Source organism: Ascaphus truei, chromosome 3 (genome assembly GCF_040206685.1).
Source record: "Ascaphus truei isolate aAscTru1 chromosome 3, aAscTru1.hap1, whole genome shotgun sequence".
NCBI classification, from domain to species: Eukaryota; Metazoa; Chordata; class Amphibia; order Anura; family Ascaphidae; genus Ascaphus; species Ascaphus truei.
Genome location: NC_134485.1, coordinates 243,649,680 through 243,673,802, shown reverse-complemented (window position 1 = coordinate 243,673,802; position 24,123 = coordinate 243,649,680). Strand labels below are relative to the sequence as shown.

The 24,123-nt window shown below is 42.7% G+C and overlaps 1 protein-coding gene across 1 annotated transcript in view; it reads left to right on the top strand.

The window, feature by feature from the left end:
- LOC142489537 (ATP-binding cassette sub-family C member 5-like) overlaps positions 1-24,123 on the top strand; it is a 201,817-nt gene that overhangs the window by 169,854 nt on the left and 7,840 nt on the right. Inside the window, 3 exon segments of the mRNA XM_075590487.1 lie at positions 12,683-12,842; positions 14,214-14,292; positions 15,988-16,101. Of these exon segments, the coding sequence (XP_075446602.1) occupies positions 12,683-12,842; positions 14,214-14,292; positions 15,988-16,101 (353 nt within the window).

The following is a 24,123-nucleotide window of genomic DNA, read 5'->3' as shown; positions in this document are numbered from 1 at the left end:
CCTTTCTCCCCCCCCGCTCCCCTTTCTCCCCCCCCCCCAAACCTTTACAACAAATACTCACCTATTGTTCCACGATTTATAAATAATACTACCTATTACGCATTTACATCCCGGGCAACGCCGGGTCTCTCAGCTAGTATATATATATATATATACTGACGGGGGATGCCTTAGAATGACTGGTGTACTCACTGGCTCCACCCGCAGGCGCACATGTGCGGTGTGTCTGGCATTGATAGCTAAGTGTAAACAGATGAGTGGTGAGGCTGGGCTGCTGCACAGTGATGACGGGGCTCCCATGCGCCTACAGTACTCCCGTTTTTAATTACAATCAGCTGGTTCTTGATTATGCACACAGGTGGGTGATGGGTATATATGTTTTCCTTGGGCAGTGTTCTCCAGCACGCCCCTGAGGAAGGTCCTATACAGGACCGAAACGTTGGATTTATATGTGCCTGCTTTTTTTCAAATACACTTTTGCAATATACCTTGAGTGCTGTTTTTTATCTCCTTGGTGGGACACCTGGTTTCATATATATATATATATATATATATATATATATATATATATATATATATATATATATCAAAACAAAACAAAAACATTAAGGAGCGCCTACTATAACAACCTATAAATTGTGAGTGAATTAGCTACTGTGTTGAAACAACCAATGGGGTGGCCAGGGGGGGGGTAATAATATAAGATGGATCCTATGTTAAAAAAATATATATCACATAATAACTAATAAAATTTTAATAAAAAATGCTATAAAAAATATATAAAAGTATACAAAAAAATATATTACTAAAAAATAAAAATGAATATCTTTAGATGTATACCAAAAACCTTAAAAAACATAGAGTCCCGTTCCAATAAAGTGCATCCAGGTAAAGGCAGCCCGTTTGAAAGGGACACAACTCCCTTGGAAATACCTATGAGAGAAAATGAGAAAAAAACAGGCGCACACCTAGTGCATTAAAGTATAACAATCATTTTATGGAACATTAAAAAATAGACAAATGCCCACTCACAAATCAAACAATAAAAAAGAGCAGTTATGAGATTGGCCCTCATAAGCCACTGGCAGCGTCTCGATCAGCAATGGAGTTTTCCTCCTCCACACGTGTAGTACAGACTCCTTCACCGGAAGTGACGTCCTCCCGGCGTGTGCCCCGCAACAGGAAGTCCCTCCGGGAACCAAAGATCTTGCCTTTCTTCTGGCTATTGTACCATCAGGAGTAGTGGAGATCTGCCAGCTGCTTCTTGTCTGTCTCGCCACTCACGATACTGTGTCCGCAATCTGCTGTGTTTAGTGGGAAAGTGCCTCCTCCGTCTCAGCCACGCCCTACGCGTTTCGTCATCAAGGATGACTTCATCAGGGGGTCTCCACTACTCCTGATGGGGCACACGCCGGGAGGACGTCACTTCCGGTGAAGGAGTCTGTACTACACGTGTGGAGGAGGAAAACTCCATTGCTGATCGAGACGCTGCCAGTGGCTTATGAGGGCCAATCTCATAACTGCTCTTTTTTATTGTTTGATTTGTGAGTGGGCATTTGTCTATTTTTTAATGTTCCATAAAATGATTGTTATACTTTAATGCACTAGGTGTGCGCCTGTTTTTTTCTCATTTTCTCTTATATATATATATATATATATATATATATATATATATATATATATATATATATATATATACTGTGTATAATCAAAAAATAAATAGATGATACCGTTCTGTATATATACATGTAGAGGTATCAGTACCGTGTTAGCCGAGCTTCAATAATCAAAAAATAAATAGATGATACCGTTCTGTGGCTAACGAAATGCTTTTATTTGTGCGAGCTTTCGAGATACACTGATCTCTTCTTCTGGCGATGTTACAATGAATGAAGCAAGGATAACTTGAAAACAGTGTCTCTTGGAATGTTATCTGTGCTTGTCCTTCCCCTGGTGTGGATGTGTTTTATGGCTAGAGGTGTCAAAGGGTAACTGAAAGCAAGTGAAGAAAGAGTGTGTATGTGTATCAGTGTGAATAAAAATGAATGGAGAGCCCACAGTATAAACAGTGCTCTACACAAGGTGTGTGTGGAGTGAGAGGGATATAAATGGTGTGGGTGGGTGTGGAAATGTGAGAGTTTGTAGCACAACTAAAAGTGTGTGTGGATACTATGTGGTCCCTATTGGTGTATATGGATGGAGAAATAAGGAGTATTAGTATGTGTGAGAGACAGCTGTGTGTGCATACATATAGCACAGTATGTACAGACATGGCCTTTAGCGCTCATGGGAAGAGAGTTCGCTAGTGTCAGTAATGACTCATAAAATTTCGATCTCTGTTTAGGCCACTGCTAAGTGTCCCGAACAGTTGCATAAATTTGTATTCATGCAACCGTCTCTCTTTCGGGGTTTTAAGATTACCTTTGAGTATGGCAACCCTCAGATCGTTCATCTTATGGCCAGAGTCAGAGAAATGTTCGCCAACAGGACTGTCTCTTGTTCCGCGTGTGATGCTGTGGCGATGCAGGTTCATTCTCTTGTTTAGCCCCTGTCCTGTCTCACCTATGTAGTAGCAGCCCCTGGGCATTTCATGCACATGATGAGGTACACGACATTGCTGGAGGAACAGGTGAACCCTCCTCTGATTTTGTATTCCCGATTCTTGTGTGGTATTTGTATTGTGTCCGCTGTGTAGAGCATTGCGCAGGTTTTGCATCTTGGGTCCTGGCATGGTTTTGTCCCGCATTCAGTTGTACTGCTGAATACTTTACTCCTCACCATAATATTCTTGAGATTATGGGGTTGTGTGTATGATAATAAGGGTGCTTCAGGAAAGACCTGTTGCAGTCTTGTATCTTCCTGGAGGATGGGTTGTAGTTTCCTGGCGATCTTGCGTAGGGCTCCTAGGTGTGGAGCATGTCTCATTCTGTTTGTATTCAAGGAGATCACTTCTTGGTATTCTGGTGGCTTTGTGAATTTGCTGGTCTACAATTCTGTGGTTATATCCACGGTTTATAAAGTCTGATCTCAAGGCTTTAATCCGCTGGTCTCTGTCTGCTGTGTCGGAGCATATCCGGTTGTATCGTATGGCTTGACTGTAGATGGTTGCATGTTTGGTGTGTGTCGGGTGGAAGCTGTTGTCCCTCAAATAGCTGGCTCTGTCTGTAGGTTTGCGGTATACAGAAGTCTGTAGTTGGTTGTTCTTTATAGTAATGGTGGTGTCTAGAAAATGTACTTCATCCGGGGAATGGGTGAGTTTGAGGTTGATGGTCGGGTGGAAAGTATTGAAGTTGTCATAGAAATGTAGGAGGTCCTGTTCGCCAGAGGTCCAAATCAGGAGGATGTCATCGATGTAGCGAAGGTATGTAAGGGGTTTCAAGTGACAGGTGGACAGAAAGTCACTTTCCAGTTTTGCGCAGAACAGATTGGCATACTGTGGCGCCATCCGAGTACCCATAGCGGTCCCGGTTGTCTGGAGGTATGTGTCATTTCCAAATGTGAAGTAGTTATGGGTCAGAATAAATTCAATGCATTTAGTCACTGTCTCTGTGAGTGGCTCCTGCGATCCCAGAAAGTATCTGCAGGCTGAAATCCCATCCTCGTGGGGGATGTTTGTATAAAGTGACTCTACATCCATAGTTGCTAGTAGTGTTCCTGTAGGGAGGGGGCCAATGGCATTCAGTTTGTTTAGCAGGTCGGTGGTATCCTGGATATAGCTGGGTGTGTTCCTGACAAGTGGTTTTAGAATGCCCTCCACCCAGCCAGAAATATTCTCGGTAAGTGTGCCAGATCCAGAGATAATAGGGCGCCCAGGGTTACCCTCTTTGTGAATTTTAGGGAGCATGTAGAATGTGCCAGGTTTTGGGTTAGCTGGTATCAGGTCCAGAATTTGTTCTCTTGTGTGGATCGGGAGTGTTTTAATGATCCTGTTGAGTTCTCGCATGTATTTTTTAGTTGGATCCTCCTGCAGTTGGGTGTAGTACTTTGAATCAGAGAGTTGCCTGTGTGCTTCCCGCAGGTAGTCTGTGGTGTTCATTATGACCACTGCTCCTCCCTTGTCCGCAGGTTTGATTGTTATGTTGTGGTTGGCCTTTAGCGATTCTATGGCTCTCCTCTCCATCAGTGTCAGATTATATGTTTGTTTCCTTACTTTGTCCAGGATGGTGGTTTTGGCGCTGTGTCTGAAGCTTTCAATGTACCGGTCCAATGTGGGGTTGCGCCCAGTTTGTGGGATCCAGTTTGATTTTTGCTTCTCCCTGCGCATGTGCAGCAGCTCTCCTTCTGCCGTGTTGGCATAATCTTGGTTGTGTCTGTCATGGAAGAACTCCTTAAGACGCAGCCTTCTGAAGTATTCTTCTAGGTCACTGCACAGCTCAATCTTGTCCATAGGCTTGGTAGGGCAGAATGTGAGACCCTTTGATAATACTGAGGACTCTGCTTGATTAGGTGTGTAATCTGAGAGGTTAACAGTGCAGTCCTGCTCTTGGTGACTGTCAATGTTTGTATTATTAGTTGTTGTGCTGGCTGCTGCAGAGTATCTCATTCTTAGCCTCAGTCTGTGCAGTTTCTTTTCCTTATTGCTAATTAGACCCTTCAGGAGTTTTTCATGGAATGTTTGGAGTCCTCTCCATGTGTCTGTGTGAATTTCTCCTGTCTCCAGGATGCTGTCTATTGTCACCTTTGTCTTTCTCCTGTTGCTGTAACAGATGCTGATGAGATGGTTCCTTAATCTTTCTGAGTTCCTGGTGCACAGTTGTTGGGAGAATTTTGTGTTGTATGTGGTAGCAAGTGGGTTTTTGAGGACGAGTCCTTTCGGGATCAGATGCTCCTTCTTGCATTTGCTGAGGAAGATGATATCGCTGTCTAGTTGTGCCTGTTTTTTCAGTAAATCCTTTAGCTTCATTTGGGTGCGGTACAGTGTGGTATCTTCCATATTTTCATGTAGAGGTATCAGTACCGTGTTAGCCGAGCTTCAATAATCAAAAAATAAATAGATGATACCGTTCTGTGGCTGCACATGCGCAGGGAGAAGCAAAAATCAAACTGGATCCCACAAACTGGGCGCAACCCCACATTGGACCGGTACATTGAAAGCTTCAGACACAGCGCCAAAACCTGGACAAAGTAAGGAAACAAACATATAATCTGACACTGATGGAGAGGAGAGCCATAGAATCGCTAAAGGCCAACCACAACATAACAATCAAACCTGCGGACAAGGGAGGAGCAGTGGTCATAATGAACACCACAGACTACCTGCGGGAAGCACACAGGCAACTCTCTGATTCAAAGTACTACACCCAACTGCAGGAGGATCCAACTAAAAAATACATGCGAGAACTCAACAGGATCATTAAAACACTCCCGATCCACACAAGAGAACAAATTCTGGACCTGATACCAGCTAACCCAAAACCTGGCACATTCTACATGCTCCCTAAAATTAACAAAGAGGGTAACCCTGGGCGCCCTATTATCTCTGGATCTGGCACACTTACCGAGAATATTTCTGGCTGGGTGGAGGGCATTCTAAAACCACTTGTCAGGAACACACCCAGCTATATCCAGGATACCACCGACCTGCTAAACAAACTGAATGCCATTGGCCCCCTCCCTACAGGAACACTACTAGCAACTATGGATGTAGAGTCACTTTATACAAACATCCCCCACGAGGATGGGATTTCAGCCTGCAGATACTTTCTGGGATCGCAGGAGCCACTCACAGAGACAGTGACTAAATGCATTGAATTTATTTTGACCCATAACTACTTCACATTTGGAAATGACACATACCTCCAGACAACCGGGACCGCTATGGGTACTCGGATGGCGCCACAGTATGCCAATCTGTTCTGCGCAAAACTGGAAAGTGACTTTCTGTCCACCTGTCACTTGAAACCCCTTACATACCTTCGCTACATCGATGACATCCTCCTGATTTGGACCTCTGGCGAACAGGACCTCCTACATTTCTATGACAACTTCAATACTTTCCACCCGACCATCAACCTCAAACTCACCCATTCCCCGGATGAAGTACATTTTCTAGACACCACCATTACTATAAAGAACAACCAACTACAGACTTCTGTATACCGCAAACCTACAGACAGAGCCAGCTATTTGAGGGACAACAGCTTCCACCCGACACACACCAAACATGCAACCATCTACAGTCAAGCCATACGATACAACCGGATATGCTCCGACACAGCAGACAGAGACCAGCGGATTAAAGCCTTGAGATCAGACTTTATAAACCGTGGATATAACCACAGAATTGTAGACCAGCAAATTCACAAAGCCACCAGAATACCAAGAAGTGATCTCCTTGAATACAAACAGAAGGAGACAAGCGACAGGGTTCCTTTGGTGGTCACATATAACCCACACCTAGGAGCCCTACGCAAGATCGCCAGGAAACTACAACCCATCCTCCAGGAAGATACAAGACTGCAACAGGTCTTCCCTGAAGCACCCTTATTATCATACAGACAACCACATAATCTCAAGAATATTATGGTGAGGAGTAAAGTATTCAGCAGTACAACTGAATGCGGGACAAAACCATGCCAGGACCCAAGATGCAAAACCTGCGCAATGCTCTACACAGCGGACACAATACAAATACCACACAAGAATCGGGAATACAAAATCAGAGGAGGGTTCACCTGTTCCTCCAGCAATGTCGTGTACCTCATCATGTGCATGAAATGCCCAGGGGGCTGCTACTACATAGGTGAGACAGGACAGGGGCTAAACAAGAGAATGAACCTGCATCGCCACAGCATCACACGCGGAACAAGAGACAGTCCTGTTGGCGAACATTTCTCTGACTCTGGCCATAAGATGAACGATCTGAGGGTTGCCATACTCAAAGGTAATCTTAAAACCCCGAAAGAGAGACGGTTGCATGAATACAAATTTATGCAACTGTTCGGGACACTTAGCAGTGGCCTAAACAGAGATCGAAATTTTATGAGTCATTACTGACACTAGCGAACTCTCTTCCCATGAGCGCTAAAGGCCATGTCTGTACATACTGTGCTATATGTATGCACACACAGCTGTCTCTCACACATACTAATACTCCTTATTTCTCCATCCATATACACCAATAGGGACCACATAGTATCCACACACACTTTTAGTTGTGCTACAAACTCTCACATTTCCACACCCACCCACACCATTTATATCCCTCTCACTCCACACACACCTTGTGTAGAGCACTGTTTATACTGTGGGCTCTCCATTCATTTTTATTCACACTGATACACATACACACTCTTTCTTCACTTGCTTTCAGTTACCCTTTGACACCTCTAGCCATAAAACACATCCACACCAGGGGAAGGACAAGCACAGATAACATTCCAAGAGACACTGTTTTCAAGTTATCCTTGCTTCATTCATTGTAACATCGCCGGAAGAAGAGATCAGTTTATCTCGAAAGCTCGCACAAATAAAAGCATTTCGTTAGCCACAGAACGGTATCATCTATTTATTTTTTGATACATATATATATATATATAGCGGGGTTGCAGACCTGCCTAAGACATACAGATGAGCATACAGTTGTATTACATTTGCATATTAGCTTTGCTGTGGAGGGTTTTTGTCACTTTTTTTTTTACTCACCATAACTTAACTCAGTATGGTAAACCCCATCCTTTAGCTTCTTTGCATACCCAGTTAACCAACCCCACACTGATGATACCCATTAAGGTCGAAACAGCTGTCTGTGGGTGGGTTTTCTGGGTATGCACCTTAACCCTGGCTGTGCTCAAAGCTGTGACCATGCAGCAAGCTTAAGCCTATAGGAAACCATGTTAAAAATGGTTTTTGAAGCAAAAAGTGGCACAGTGTGCTCATTTGCATGTCATTTCCCAGAATCCCTTGCTGCAATGGAAGTGCTGTGTGCTGGGTGATAATGGTGAAAGGCGGACCTGCCTAAGACATGCAGATGAGCATACAGTTGTATTTACATTTAAATATATATATATATATATATATATATATATATATATATATATATATATGTATATATATATATATATATATATTAAAAAAAAAGAAAGGTGCGCAAATATAACTATCAAACAATAACCTGTGTATAAGTGGATGCTGCCACAATGTAAAGGAAACACACAGTTCCAATATATAGAGGGGCAAGGAAAAAACAAAAGGCGCAAACCACTAACCACAATGCTTAAGTTACTAAACACTAATAGGATTGTAATGCAATGAAAGTCCAATCTGTAGAATCCTGGATCGAGTGGGATCTATAAATGAGAAGATAGCCAAATATGGTGAAGTATGTATGTATTATTGACACACAACGTAAGCACAGATCCTACTTACGAAATCACAGAATAAAATGGGCATGTCAGGATAAAAATCCTTGTCTGGAACTATAATTCAGGAAATGTTAGGCTGGGGCCATAGAGGGGGGGGGAGCAGTGCTGAGGCGCGCTGACGCTGAGGCTCGCCTGCTGAAGCTGTGCGATTTCATGCACATGCGTGCGTGATCGGGAGGCGGGGGGAGGTGGTGGGTGGCGAGGCCGTGACGTCGCTGGGCCAATCGCCCGCGACGCACTGACGTCAACGTCACGGCGCCGACGTCACGCCATGACGTTGACGCTGCTTCGCGCTGATTGGGTGTTTTCAGCCGACAGCGCGCTGAAAAACAGCTTGGCTGTCGGCTGAAAAATCCAACTCCTCAGCACGCCTGCGGACGCTCGCGTGAGCCCCCTCTAAAGACATCCTCATTGAGGATGCAGGGGCTCAGCACGGCTTGTCCTTCTATGGATGCAGCCTTAGCCGCAGGATCCACCCCAAAGGACGCCGTCTGCTTCCTACATCAGTACATGTAGATCTCCTCCTCCTCGGCTAGAAATCTCGCAATATCTGCGTGATGACGCTCCGCTTTCACTTTTGGATAAACAGAAGCTTCTCCGTGGGTGTAATCAGCCACAATTGCCGCTAATAGCAGTTGCAAAGTTCCAATTGCCTTTAGTAAGGCATACAGTCCAGCAAGTGAATACACTGGCGACACACTTTATTCGAGCTCGGCTAGTCCCACGAATTCGGGTATACCCGGGTGTATTGAGGTTTGTGACTGTTTTCTGCCCGAGTGCATTGAGGTATTTTCCAAGCAGGGATTGAAGCATTTTATTCCCGCTGGCTGCAATACTGCACAGTATATATATATATACTGCATTACAATTCATGAATTTATGCCATCTGGTAGACACGCGAAGCATTGCAGCCTATTAAATCCTTATCATTATCATTTAACAGATCAGCCGCCCGTCAGCCAGGCATGAACCCAGGCTGGGAAGGCAAACGCAACGGGGCTTGTCAGAGGTGAGGAGCGGCGCATTCCAGGTATCTGCCAGGTACATACTGGGTATTTGCTCGAATAAAGTGTGTCGGTGCAGTAAAATCCAAGGGACAAGGTACAAGACTACCATAGCCCTACGCGTTTCGTCTAAAAATACTTTATCAAGGGGTATCTCCCCCCCCTTGTTAAATAAATCATGACACAGTGTAATATGTCATGTGTAGTTGTTCATCTGAGGTTGTATTTACCTAATTTTAAGACCTGCTTAGGAACAGATGATTGTTATTATGTCCTGATATGTAAAACCATAGAATTCAAAGAGGGTGTATTTTTCACATGACTGCATATACAGTATATATATATATGTAGAGGTATCTGTACTGTGTTAGCTCGCACAAATAAAAGCATTTTGTTAGCAACAGAATGGTATCTTCTATTTTATATATATATATATATATATATATATTATATATATATAAGCTATATATAATATAATGGCCGCGCATCCTGAGTTACCACTCAGGAGATTTGTATTACGCTTTAATTAACAGCTGTACATTGTCCGTTTGGCGCAAAAATCCCCCCTTTTAATAGTGTATACTACTCTGCCTACCCCACCATTCCCAGTCGAAAGCTTAGTGCCGAAACGCGTAGAGTGGGTGATGTGGGCAGGATCCCCTGGTTTTTCCCCCTCTTTGGACACGTAATTATACCTATTGACGCTGCTGCTATATTTGCCTGTGTACTCTTATACATGCTTGCGGGACTGTGTTTGGTGCTCATACATGTTCAGCATTGTGTGTATCTGAATCTGGACCTAGCCCATACCTTGCTTGTTTCTCATACAGGACTGTGAGCTTGTCATACTGCTATTGAAGTTGTTATCTGTGTTCATTGTATCACTCAATTACAAGTCCTATATTGTTGGAGAGACTCTATATCCTTGTTGGGATTTCAGCTAGGTTCCAGTCGCCCCTGATTTCTTACATGTGTAGGGGGTATATTCTCACAACTCACTAGCCTGCTTAAGAGTAGCACTGAATGATTTTTCTCCTTAGGAAACTGTGTCTATAAGTATTCTAGAACAGTTCATTTGGGATATGTACTCATGCTAGGGACATTTGTCATCTAATCCCTGGCCTTCTTCAGTGTTATTACGTGTCATGTTAGGCACTTCAGACAGCATATTGTCTTTGGCTTACGTACAGGGGATCTATGTCGTGCTTTTAAAATTTCTGTGCTATCTTTTATTCTCCTTTTTGTGACACCTAATAAATAAACATTTTTTTGATATTGCCGCCGGTATACCAGAGTGCTACTATTTGGGCTTCTTTTTTTCTTGTTATATATATATATATTTATATTTATAAAGACTCAGCACTGCATGATGATTGTCATCAATAAAGAATTGTATTGGGACAACCAAAATAACCAGCGGACCGAAACGTTGGTTATTTTGGTTGTCCCAATTCAATTCTTTATTGATGACAATGATCATGCAGTGCTGAGTCTTCCTCATCGGTCCTGGCGTTGGGTGAAGTATTTCTATATATATATTTATGTCTCACACACTTGTTTTTTGTTTTTCGAGGTGTGCCTGCTATACACGTTGCTTATATATATATATATATATATATATATAGATAGATAGATAGATAGATAGATAGATAGATATATTGTATATAAAACATACATTCTATTTGAACATATTTAGTATGCAACCATAGTCAAACATCTATGATTCATACCTTTTGTGATTCATCAAAAATTGCTGGATTTCCAAACACCAAAATTATTATTAACAGGCGTTTCCATAAATAGGTTTTGTATTTGCCTGAAGCTCAGCTTATCAGTACGACACATTTCTAGTGAGGTTTTTGTCTAGTGATTCTTTTTTTAGGTCCATCTATCAACACGATTCCGAATAAACCTCACATTATTTATTATGGATAACGTACGAATCTGAAGTGTGATGGTTTTGGGACACACAGGACGACACTTAGCTCTGCTACATTTAATTTAAAACCGTATACCTTTACACATGAAGTAAAGTCTATCTGCACGTGAGAAGTCCTGTTACAGTGCGCTTATACTTAGGGCTGATCGAATGGGCCAATCAGCAAACTCGCATGGACAGACGTTTAAAAGATTCAGTAATCAAACAATTATAGCAGACTGGTGGAAATGTGCCTTAGGATGCGTCCATAGTGGATCCGACGGCACGAGCGATGTCGCTCGCGCCAAATCCAAACCAATAGAGGCCCGTGCGCATGTCCATAGTGCGCGTGTGCACGCGAGCGCCGATACATGGCGAGACAAACCTGTTTGTCTTTGCTGTGCGACGGCCGGGTTACGTGCGCGATTCAGCCAATGAGGGCGAATTGCTCACGTGACGTCATGGGCACGCCCCCCCATCACTCAATCTTGCAGGACACAGATCTTGGCAAGTACAGGCGCTTGTGACATCACGGGCTCGGTCGCACCTGTACTATGTCCTAGGCCTTAGCCTGTGACACTGACAATTGTCCTAAAGTTGATCTACAGTAGCTATGTAACTGCAGACGCCAGATTTCTCTGTTACAGCTGCATGCTGTCCTCTTCTGGCTTTAAATGATACAGGCTATTTATCAAAGTCTTCCGGGTTCAAAACTAGAGAAATATGGCAGCAGGCGACGACCACCAGACGTAAAGAAAAGGAATGCAATGGGATTTGTGTTTCACTGCAGTTTTGCCCCTGTATTGTAGAGAGAGGCCTTTGATAAAGAGACCCTGCTGTTGCTTGTGCAGCTTTTGGAATTTTTGCTGATCTACTTTTTGAAATTAGTCAAATGTATTCAAGTAATACGCCAAAACGACATATTTTTAAGGTTACCTGAGCAGGGTTTTTTTTTTATCAGAGACACCTCAGTTTTACCACTGGAAACTCTGTTAAAGAGGCATTCACTACCAAAGTCCTGGCTCTTTTGAGAAGTAAAAGGGGGATCTGGCAATGACAACTGGTGCTAAACTAAAGTTTGGCATGAAAAGACTTGGGACATATTCACTAGGCCGTGCTAAGTTGCAAAATATGTTACACCCCATACAAGGGTATAGGCTGCATGGTAAATGTGGCGTTTACTTTATAATTGTAAAATACAGCTAAACAAAAAGATGTGTATCTATCTTGAATAGAATAGTCATGTAAAAAAGCTTCATCCAGTAGAGAATATTTTGTAAAGTACAGTGTATCTTCTTTTTCATTTTGTAGATTTAAGAAAAACCTGGGCCATTTTCTTTGTTTCTCTGTGTTGCTTTTAAAACCTTTAACCTTGATTTAATTTTTTTTTATTACAGGCAAATCGTCATTGGGAGTGACATTGTTTAGATTAGTTGAACTGGTTGGAGGTTCAATTACTGTTGACAATGTCTGCATCAGCACGATTGGACTGGAAGATCTGAGAAAAAAACTTTCTATTATTCCCCAAGAGCCTGTTCTATTTGTTGGAAGTGTGAGGTAATCCAGACTCTCCTTAGAATGCGCTTCAGACAGTGGACAAGCACCTCGAGCATTGTTTAAAGCAGCAGGTCCTTCTCGCAGACTTTCCCCTTTTTTGACATAGTTGGTAAGCAGCGGGTCACCGGAGGTGAACTGCGGTAATTTGAGCTCTGTGGACCCCCTGGTTTTAAACATAAATACTGGGAATGCTACTTCCTGGTTGTTTAAATCCACAGGGTTACGCGAACCAATAGGATGCGTCAACCGATCACGTTGTGGCTTCCTATTGGCACCAGGCGGGAGATTTAAACCGCCAATTTGTTACGTCTGGAGCACACGGTACCAATGCTACATTTATAGGTATGTATCTGGGAACGCATCTCACCTCCGGAGACATCTGCTGCCTGTATGTAAATAAAAAGGGGAGGAATTGCTTCTTTAAGTCGTATGTGTGCTTGTGTTTATGGGTGAACATTATGCATTTCATTGCTGCCCTTTAGATTTTTGTCATAATAATAACAGAAAAATGTGTTTATTCTAAAATATTTATTTCAGGATACAAAATGAGTTTAGTCCGGGGCTGACGTTTCTGCACTGGTGATATAAATGTAGTGTAACTTTATGAATAGTAAAGCAGGTCTTGCTGCACTGTGTAACGATCCTGGATGTCTCATTCAGTACATAAAACTTGTTCTCTTAAGGGCAAAAAAGACTTCCATGTCCAGTTGTTGTCTTCTAACTCGCGGTAATAGCCAATCAGAGACTGTAGCCATTAGCGCTGGGTAATATAAATCATTCATTTTAGAAGGGCTACCGTGTTAATTTCGTTTTTCTGTTCTATACAGAGGCCTAGAGAGTTTTATAGCTTGCTGTGGTATTCATTACTAGTTTGTATTACCACATTAAGTAATGGTACTGTCATTTAATCTGCATTTTCAGTTTAAAAAGCAATACCATTCTTAAGACTTTCAGAGCTATTAATGGATGTCACTATCATGTTCTTGTTTATCATTTGGAAACCAAAATTATTTTAACAGCACAAAGGGAATATGTTCCAAAATAATTAATGGAAGATAATCAGAGTATCACATCAAACTGGGAGGAATGAAATACATAGTTGTTTACTAAACCAACGTTTTGGTCCTTAACTGGACCTTTTTCAGTTCAGTCCAGTCAAGGGTCAAAATGTTGGTTTAATAAACCACTATATATTCAATGAATCCCTATTTAGTGTGCTACTTAGATTGTTTTCCATGTGTTATGCACGGTGGAAAGTCTGGCAACCTTCTCTGAATGTTTTTAACAATATATTCCTTTTTTTTATTTTTTATTGTAGTGGACATTTATTCAGGATTTTTGCTTACCAAAATAATTCATGCCACATTTTAGGTCGAATTTGGACCCGATGAATCAATATACAGATGAAGAGGTCTGGAAAGCCTTAGAAAAAACCCACATGAAACAACACGTACGTATAATTCACAGCCTGAAATGTAGAGGACGTTTTGTAGTCTTCATGTGCTTATTTCTAAAAACAGACCCTGAGCAGCAACAGATGGGTTTGATTACAACACAGAGGTACTCAAATAGAATCTCTTGTGCAAGCAGACACTTGTTTACAGTGATATCTGCTCAATTACATTTACGTTTTCCTTAATTTACACAATAAATGGAGAGAGCCCCATTAAAGAAAAACAACACGTTTCCCAAAATTAAAGTTTAATGTCAATACATGTTCACATTCTAAACTTTACATATTTCAATCACTGTACGTTAAGCTAATAACCTCCTTCATCATGAAATATTCTGTCAGAGTTTGTGAAGAGCACCTGTTGCGTAAGCACAAATGTTAAGATCCACTTACATTGTACCTCGGGATTGAGAGCTGGCAGTGGCACACTCCCTGCACACTTTGTACCTTTCATGTCACTATATAGTGGTGAATATGGCAAACTATTTATGTTATATATGAATTTATCTATTCATCGTTCTGTTGTTCAGGCTACAGTACTGTTATTGAAACAGTCCGTATAAGGGAATCACAGCAGCATCCTAACCTCATTTGGGAATGATCTCTCAAGTAAAAATAGTAGTATGTTTTGTATGATTTTTGTGGATTTGGGAGTTTTGCTTTTTAAAAGAATCGAAATAAACCGCTAAGTTTGTTCTCTAAGATTTGGCCCAAATTGATTTTGTAACCAGGGTGTCCCAGTGAACAAAGAGCCCCGACTTACCTCTGTGATACATCTGCTATTTGCCTCTTTTAATAACCATAAAGATTATGTGGGTGCTGGCCACTTTGTTGCCAATGAACAACAAGAAGATTGCTTGAGGCAGGGGTGCGCAAAGTGGGGGGCGCTAGGTTTTCTGGGTGGGAGGGGGCGCTGCTGTTACAGAGACCCCGCATTTCCCCGAGGGCATTTAAAATAAATGCTGGGAATCGCGTGAGGCCTCTGTAACTTCTTAACTTACCTTGGTTCCAACGACGTGTCTCCATGGCAACTGGCATCAAATGACACCCCTGGGTCATGTGACGTCACGTTTCCAGTCACACGACCCCGCAACGTCATTTGATGCCAGATCCGTGAGGGGGGGGGGGAGTGCGTGCCGGAGAGTAGAAAGGGGGGGGGGGGCGCATGACAGTAAGTTTGCGCACCCCTGGCTTAAGGTGCAGTTATGTTATACATTGGCTTAGGCCTTATTGCACTCACTGTCATACCCTCTGGGAATAGATAGCAGCAGAACCAGATGTCTATGGGAACATCTGTAAACAAGTGGCAGTTGTGTTCTGGGAGACCCCATTAATCAGGTAATATTAAAGAAAACAATTTGGTTGGAGGATTGCTGTTCAAATATATCTTAAACTATGAAAAAAATCATAAAAAAAGTAAAATGTTTACATGTCTGAGTACTTTCACTTGATAAAATTCAATTGACGTTGCTTAGTTGTACTGGATCTTGCATGTGAGTTCCTAAATAGAGTCAAGTCTGTTGTAATGTGTTGTGGTACTGAATATCGTAACAATACCCCAGGAATAGGCATTATCTCCAGGTGATACATTTCCTGTCCGGTTGAGTTGTGCGACATTAAGTTATAATTGGATAGGAAATGTTGGTCAAGACCTAAGGACTCCACTACTAATTTACCTTACTTTATGTGTAGGTAACACAGCTGCAAGGAAAATTGCACTGTGAAGTGACAGAAAATGGAAATAATTTCTCAGTCGGAGAGCGTCAGCTGCTGTGTATGGCACGGGCCTTGCTTCGAAGCAGTAAGGTATGTGCACAGTGTTGAAACATGAGCTTTTAAGTAACCTTTCAAAAATATCCATATCGATATCTTACTCCAGTGCAACATTCAATAGTGGATCCCCTATGATTTTAATGCTATTAAATATTATGTATGTACAGTATTATGATATATTAGAATGATACGTTACGTGGAGGTTATATACAGTATTTCCCAAGGAAAAATGGTGCGTATATTAAAACGTGACTGTCCCATATCTCAAGTCATCTTGCGACAGTACTAGCAAACACAAGAGCAGATAGCTTTCCAGCTTGAATGTATGTATATCTTTATTTATGTTGCGCCATCCAGGTACATAGCACTTTACAATACACGTGACATAATATTATAACACAATGGGAATAAGCGCTTCAGACATAAAACAATAGGAAAAGGAGTCACTGCTCAGAAGAACTTACAATCTAAGTGGTAAGTGGGGGGAACTTGGGGACAGTACAAGGGTGTTCTGGTCAGTGCGTCTGCAAGGGGCCAAGGTCAGTGCATATGAGATGAATAGTATAAGTTAGTGGAGCTACCCATATGCCTCGTTAAACAGGTGTGTTTTAAGAAAGGATGGTGATAGAAAATGCCCGAGCGCTACCACTGAATTGAATGTGTGGGGAAATAAAAAATTCTTTATAGAACAAAATAACCTTATAGGGTCTATAAGGTTCCCATCTACTTCGAACTCTCGTCCTGCGGCTCATGACCCCAAAAGGACCTATCCAGGATCCTTGATAGTACAGAAAAACAAGAAGAACAGGGGGAGCACAGGTTGAGGGATAATACAGATGTTTATAACACTTTGATGGATTTTAAGATCATATGATCCTAGACTATTGTATGTGATGAAGTGTAAAATAACATAAACACTTACACGGCCTTGTGTAAATGCTTTCACATCAAGGTTTCTTTGCTTTACTTCTTCATTTTCTATGTTCTCTCGGTGCGGTCATTTCTTCTCCTCTGGTCCAAAGGAAGGCTTCTCCAATCTTTCTGAGGGGCTGGCTTGCAGTGTTGTCCTCAGTGCACAAAAAGAGTACAAAACAGATTTGTGAGGGACAAAACAAATACGGTATAATAATCACTGAAACCGACGGTTCAATACATCAAATGTAGAGAAATACTGCATACACTCACACGGGCAAGTGTGAGTGCCCTCCGGAGGGAAGTGTCTTTAATTGCACTTCTCTGCAGAGCTATCATATGAGGCTCCTGTTTTTCACATTGTATAATTAGAAAACAGGTGAGTGGGGATATAACCAAAAAAATTAGAAAATGACTCACACGGCCATGTGTGAGTATACACTAGGATTGGTTTCTCTTCCTCCCTCTTTAAATCTCCAATAAGCTTCAGCTGATTGGGAATCGCTTAAAGTGTCTTGTTAACACAGTGAATCCCAAGGTGAGGTAATCGTGATCTTTAATGAACTAAAAAACAATACACAAAACCACAGTATAAAAGGTTTAAAAAGCGCTCAGTCAAAGCGACATGAGAGCTGGGTGAATGTAGAAACAGACAGTCTTTCAGGAAAGTTTTTGCAGGATTTGTAAGTGTGCAGCTAACTCTCCGCGTCCGGGTGTTGTGTTGAGCTCCTATCTCCTGCTCCTGACGGTGGCTGAGATGGTTCAAAATACTCAGGGATTGTAGCAGCGCGTTTCGCCCTTCTCAGCTGATTCCCACTCAGCTGAAGCTTATTGGAGATTTAAAGAGGGCGGAAGAGAAACCAATCCTAGTGTATACTCACATGGCCGTGTGAGTAATTTTCTAATTTTTTTGGTTATATCCCCACTCACCTCTGTTTTCTCATTATACAATGTGAAAAACAGGAGCCTCATATGATAGCTCTGCAGAGAAGTGCAATTAAAGACACTTCCCTCCGGAGGGCACTCACACTTGCCCGTGTGAGTGTATGCAGTATTTCTCTGCATTTGATGTATTGAACCGTCGGTTTCAGTGATTATTATACCGTATTTGTTTTGTCCCTCACAAATCTGTTTTGTACTCTTTTTGTGCACTGAGGACAACACTGCAAGCCAGCCCCTCAGAAAGATTGGAGAAGCCTTCCTTTGAACCAGAGGAGAAAAAATTACCGCACCAAGAGAACATAGAAGATAAAGAAGTAAAGCAAAGAAACCTTGATGTGAAAGCATTTACACAAGGCCGTGTGTTTATGATATTTTACACTTCATCACATACAATAGTCTAGGATCACATGACCTTAAAATCCATCAAAGTGTTATAAACATTTGTATTATCCCTCAACCTGTGCTCCCCCTGTTCTTCTTGTTTTTCTGTGTTTTAAGAAAGGTTCTAAAGGGGGAAAGAGAGGATATTGAGGAAAAGGGAATTCCAGAGGCATGGGACAGTGAGTGAGAAAGGTTTTAGGGGTAGACTGAAGACATCCTTGAGCAGAATGCAAGTCGGAAAAGTGTATAGCAAGAAATTAGGGCTGAGATGTAAGGAAGGGCAGAAGATTGTATAGCCTTAAAAGAGAGGAGGCAAATTTTATAAGTAAGATGGGATTTGATAGGAAACCAGAAGAGGAATTTCAGCAGGAGAGACATAGTGACAGATTTAGGAGAGAGTAAAGTGATTCTGGCAGCAGCAGGATAGATTGTAGGGGAGACAGGTGAGAGGCAAGAAGGCCGGACAGTAGAAGGTTACAATAGTCGAGACGGGAGACAATGAGGGCTAGCATTACGAGTTTTATCAGTAGAGCGAGAGGAAAGGGTGTATCTTTGCAATGTTACGGAGGAAGAAACGACAGGTTTTAGCTACTTTGTGAATATGAGAGGACATTTTGAGGTGGGAGTCAAATGTAATGCTTGGGAGGAAGCATGAGAAGCTCCATCCTTGACATGGTAAGTTTGAGTTGACAGAGGGCCAATCAGATTGCAGCGGAGAGACATTAAGAGACTTTCTTCTGTACAGCAGGTGTAAGGTCAGGGATTGAAAGGTACATTTGTGTGTCATCAGCATTAGAGGTGATGTTTGAACCCAAAAGATGTAATCAGGTCACCTAGAGAGTGTATAAAGATAAAAGAGAAGTCTCAGAACAGACCCCAGGGTTACACCCACAGAGAGATGAACAGAGGAGGTTTTGGCAAATGAGACACTGAAAGTACGATGGGAGAGGTAAGAGGAAATCCAGGATAGAGCTCTGTTATGGATACCAAGAGTATAGAGAATGTGAAGAAGAGGGTGGTCCACAGAATCAAATGCTGCAGAGAGGTTGCGTAATATGAGCAGAGTGTAATGACCTTTGTCTTTGGCAGCATGGAGGTCATTAGTTATTTTAGTGAGGGCTGTTTCGGTGTACTGAGCGGTACGAAAACCAGATTGTAGAGGGTCTAGGAGAGAATAGGTGGTGAGAAAATGGAGCGAGAGTATACAAGGTGTTAAAGAAGTTTAGAGGCAAAAAGCAGGAAGGAGACAGTTGTGATAGTTAGAGAGACAGGTAGGGTCCTTGCTGTTTTTGAGTAATGCTATATCTGTTGCATGTTTGAAGGAGGAGAGAAAGGTACCAGAGTAGAGGGAGTTGAAAATATGTGGGAGTGTAGGGATTAGAGTTGGAGTGAGAGGTTTGAGGAGATGGGAGGGAAGTAGGTCAACGAATTGTACAAATATATTGGGTTTGTGCATCAAAGCAATTTTAGTTAAATTTACATTAATGCCCATATTAAATCTGCTGGGAAACCACTTCTCAGGCGAGAGAAGTGTTCAGCTCTATCTAAATTAATCTTCTCCAGCACAGAGAAGCAGCATCAGAGCATATTGAGGCCAGTGTATCAAGCCACTGTACATTATGGCCATTTTGACCTGAGTGCATCAGCTTGAAATTTAGAGACTGGCATATAAGAAGTCAGGCAGGAGTTAAGCGACGCATGAGTTATGTAAAAAGTCTAAGTCCATGATTTTCCCTCCTTTACCTTTGTGTAAAAAAAACTTCACTAAGTCTAAGGGGGTGTAAATCCCCTGGCTAATGACTTGCATCATGTGTCAGAGACTTTAATAATAAGCTACCTACATTTGACACCACTTCAAGCAGCAATCTAACCTTTTGAGTGTCCTTATGACATTTAGGATGGTTCTCATGATGTTCCCTGCACATACTGCATGCTGACTGGTCACGCGTGCCTCTGATCTCTGTATTGCCTTCTGGTGACCTACAGCAGTAATCTGAATGAAAGAGGAGGACTCCCTCTTCTGGTCACTGGAAGCCAGTGGAGGGACCTCTGTTTTGACAATAGTATAGCTTGGTACAGAATATGTATGTAACCACACTGTAGATATGTTGACACTGGAAGGGTTAAATTAATAACTGCTGTGTGTTATTGAAGATTTTTTTTTTCTGTGTTAATAAATAGATTTCTAAAACTGTATCAGCGATGTGCAAACTTACCAAAATGTGTCATTTTGCTAATTCCTCTGAAAATAAGTTGGTTGTACCTTTTACATAAACAGAGTTACATACAAATAAGGACAAATATGCACAAACAGATAAAAAAGGAAATAGGGGCCCTGTGTGTGAGAGTTTACAAAAAGGTAACGTAGCTGCTCATTGTGGGAAGGAGCATACTGTACCTTCGGATTGAGCATGGTCAAGCCCGACAGCTGATTCCATTAAGGTGTGAGGAGAGGGGTGTTACATAATGTGGAGATTGGTACAGTTGTACAGCTAGTCCCAATGCGGTTGAAAGGGAGGCGAAGGGGGGAGTTGGATGCCAGATAGACTTCCTTGATATATATTTGGGGATCAGGGCTGAGATATAAGGTGGGACAGCATCGTCGAAAGCTTTGTAAGTCAGAGCTAGGGTATTACATTTTATTCTAGAGGATACGAGTAGCAAGTGTCGGGATTTGGGTAGTGCAGCAGCAGAAGTGGAGAGGTGAGTGAGGTACTGTAGATAAGCCTGGCAGCAGCATTTTGGATGGATTGGAGTTGGGATAGGTGGAGAAGGGGAATGCTAACTAGAACAAGATTGCAGTAGTCAAGGTGGGACAAGATCAGTGAATTAGGATTTTAGTTGCATCATGAGTGCAAAAAGGGCATATCCCGGAGACTTCTGGTGACGTTAGCGTGCATGGTTGCCTGAGGGGATCGCTCCGGAGCCCTCCGGTGCATAAACTACAATAATAGAGCCAATCGGAAAGAAAATACCACCCAAAGTAACCAGGACACGGCAAAGCTCTCAGGGGATTAGCAAAAAGCTGAAAGGGCCCGCGCAGCAGAGTGTTTCCAGCTACTTCATGCCGTCTCACAAACCCCCTGCCAGCGTCGGCTCGATCCAAGATGGCGGCCTGGCATGCTCGCTAGAAGGCCCCGAAAGCATGCCCGAACAGGACATCAGGAGGGACCACCCAGAGATCACCAAAGACTACCTGGAGAATTTATTCCTGAAAATGCGCCAGGGATTCCAGGAAGATCTCTCTAAAGCCATCCACACGCTCAGAACAGATATGAACGTGCTAGCTGGGAAAACAGACACCCTGCAGAAAAAGGTAGAGGATATAGAACACTCCTACTCCCTAGCTGAAGATGAAATAAACAGGCTAAACTTTGAAATTCGGTCTCTAAAAGAGAACGCAGAGGAACAATAGAATAGGGACCGCCGCCAAAACCTCCGCGTGCGGTACATTCCGGAGTCAGTAGAGACTACCCAACTACAGCCCTACCTGAAAGAACTGTTTACCCACCTGGTCTCTGAGCTGGTGCAGGATCAATTGGAACTAGATCAAGCACACACGACCCTGGGCCCGAAATCTTCAGACCGTAAAAGAGCCAGGGATGTCATCATCCGCTTTCATTCCTATACAACAAAGGAAAAAGTGCTCTCAGCCAGCAGAGAAAGAGGTGAGGTACAATTTCGTAATACCCCCCTGGAAATTTACAGCGACTTATCTAAAGCGACGGTGGACAGGCGAAGAGAAATGCGGCCCCTTACACAAAAACTAAGGGAACATAAAGTGAGATATAGGTGAGGCGTCCCCTTTAAATTGATGGTGCAGGCGGGGGGGAAGCTCCACGCGGTGTCTTACCTGGAAGATGGCCCCCAATTCCTGAGGGCCCTGGGACTCCAACGCACAGGTGACGAAGCGGCGCCTGAAGGAAAAGAAGAAGAGCAGCCCAGTCAAGGACCGACGAAAAAACTAAGGGCCTCACAACGCCTGGCTTCTCAGAGGAATCCGACGCACGAAGAGTGATGAGGAACAGCAGAGCAGTGGTCGTCGCCCCCCCCCCTCCCACAGAGCCACAGCAGCGTGAAACCCCGCAGAGCAACCTTTCGTTTGTCTCTGCAACCTGACATGCAGACCCGATGGCGCAAGACAACAATCCCGCCACACAGCTTAGAGGATTGACCTGTCTGCCATTTTCAGGCACCTCTCCCCACGCCCGCGGAGAGGTGAGAGCACCCGGCGAAGACAGTGCTAAACCTGTGGTCTCTCAGACGCCTCTTTACAAAGAACAACCCGCCAGCTCGTTGTAGAGCTGTGGAGTCGATAGAAAACTCCCGAGTTTTTGAAGAGGGGGACTCAAGCCCTGTCGTGGTCTGGTGAGCGTGGGGTTGTGATTAAAGAAGCAAACGGTCCCCAGATAGAGACCAGGGGTGGGATTGAAAGGGAGTTGGGGGGGAACGAGGGAGGATAGAGACTACCAAAAGCTAACCTGATTATCCTCAGGTTCAATCTAAAGTTTAAATACTAATCTCCCTAGAACGGGAAAATTGGGAAAATTCTCCCATAGGAAAGTCTGCACCAGTTATTTCAAGTTAAAATCACTGTAAATGTCAAAATCTGTTCTGTATGTTGAACAATGTTAATCCTCTGGCATCACCTTGTGGTGAATTCAAGAAATGATGATAATGCTGGGACTCTCATAGAGAGAGAACTAGAAGGAAAAGAAAGAAAATAAATAAATTCCAGATGTTCATAATGTCCAGGAATAACTAAATTCTATGTTAGGCCTAAGTATTCAATTTCCTGATGCCAATGTCTTGTTTTATATTGTATTATATTTTTTCGGGTTTAATTTAAAGTCTAAATACTAAGCTCCCTAGAACGGGAAAATGGGAAAAGTCTCCCATAGGAAAGTCTACACCAGTTATATCAAGTTAAACTTACTGTAAATGTCAAAATCTGTTTTATATGTTGAACAATGTTAATCCTTTGGCACCACCTTGTGGTGAATTCAACAAATGACGATCCTGCTAGGACTTTCTCATAGAGAGAGAACTAGAGGAAAAATAAAATAAATAAATTCCAGATACTCATAGTGTTCAAAAATAACTAAATCCTATGTTAGGCCTAAGTACTTAATTACCTGTTGCCAATATCCTGTTTTATATTGTTTTATGTTGTTGTCTTACAATGCCCTGCATTGTTCCGATTGGTTATGTGGATACCTCCGGGGGGCTCCATGTCCTCCCTAATGGGTACCGGGACGCGACACATGGAGAAGTCTTCAGAGGGCACTATGCCCAACTCTCTCACCCTTAGCGTGGTGAGGGTCACTATGTTGGGGCGCAGTTATTGCCCACTTTCTCTTTTCTTTTCTACTATTCTCCTCCCCCCCACCCCAGTTGCCCACTCCTCCCCTCTCCTTACCAGCCCCCCCCCCCCCAGTACAGATCAACTAGGGACAAGAGTAATTAGAGACACATATCAATAATACACAAGGATTTCACCTAGGCAAATACACCATGGAAGAGCATAGGCCGCCCCATCACCTTGGGAAAGTGGAGGGACCACAAGGCCTCATTCAATTAAAAGAAAAATGGCAAATGAAACATCACTAAAACTAGTATCACTAAACGTAAAGGGGCTGAATTCTGTAATAAAGAGAAAACTTGCCCTACAAGAACTCAAGAAAACAAATGGAGATATTCTATTCCTCCAAGAGACCCACTTTAACCCTACATCCCCCCCCCAAACACCTTCAAAAGAATTTATCCTCAAGCATATTATGCGTCCTGCACAGCAAAAAAAAAAAAAGAGAGGTAGCTATA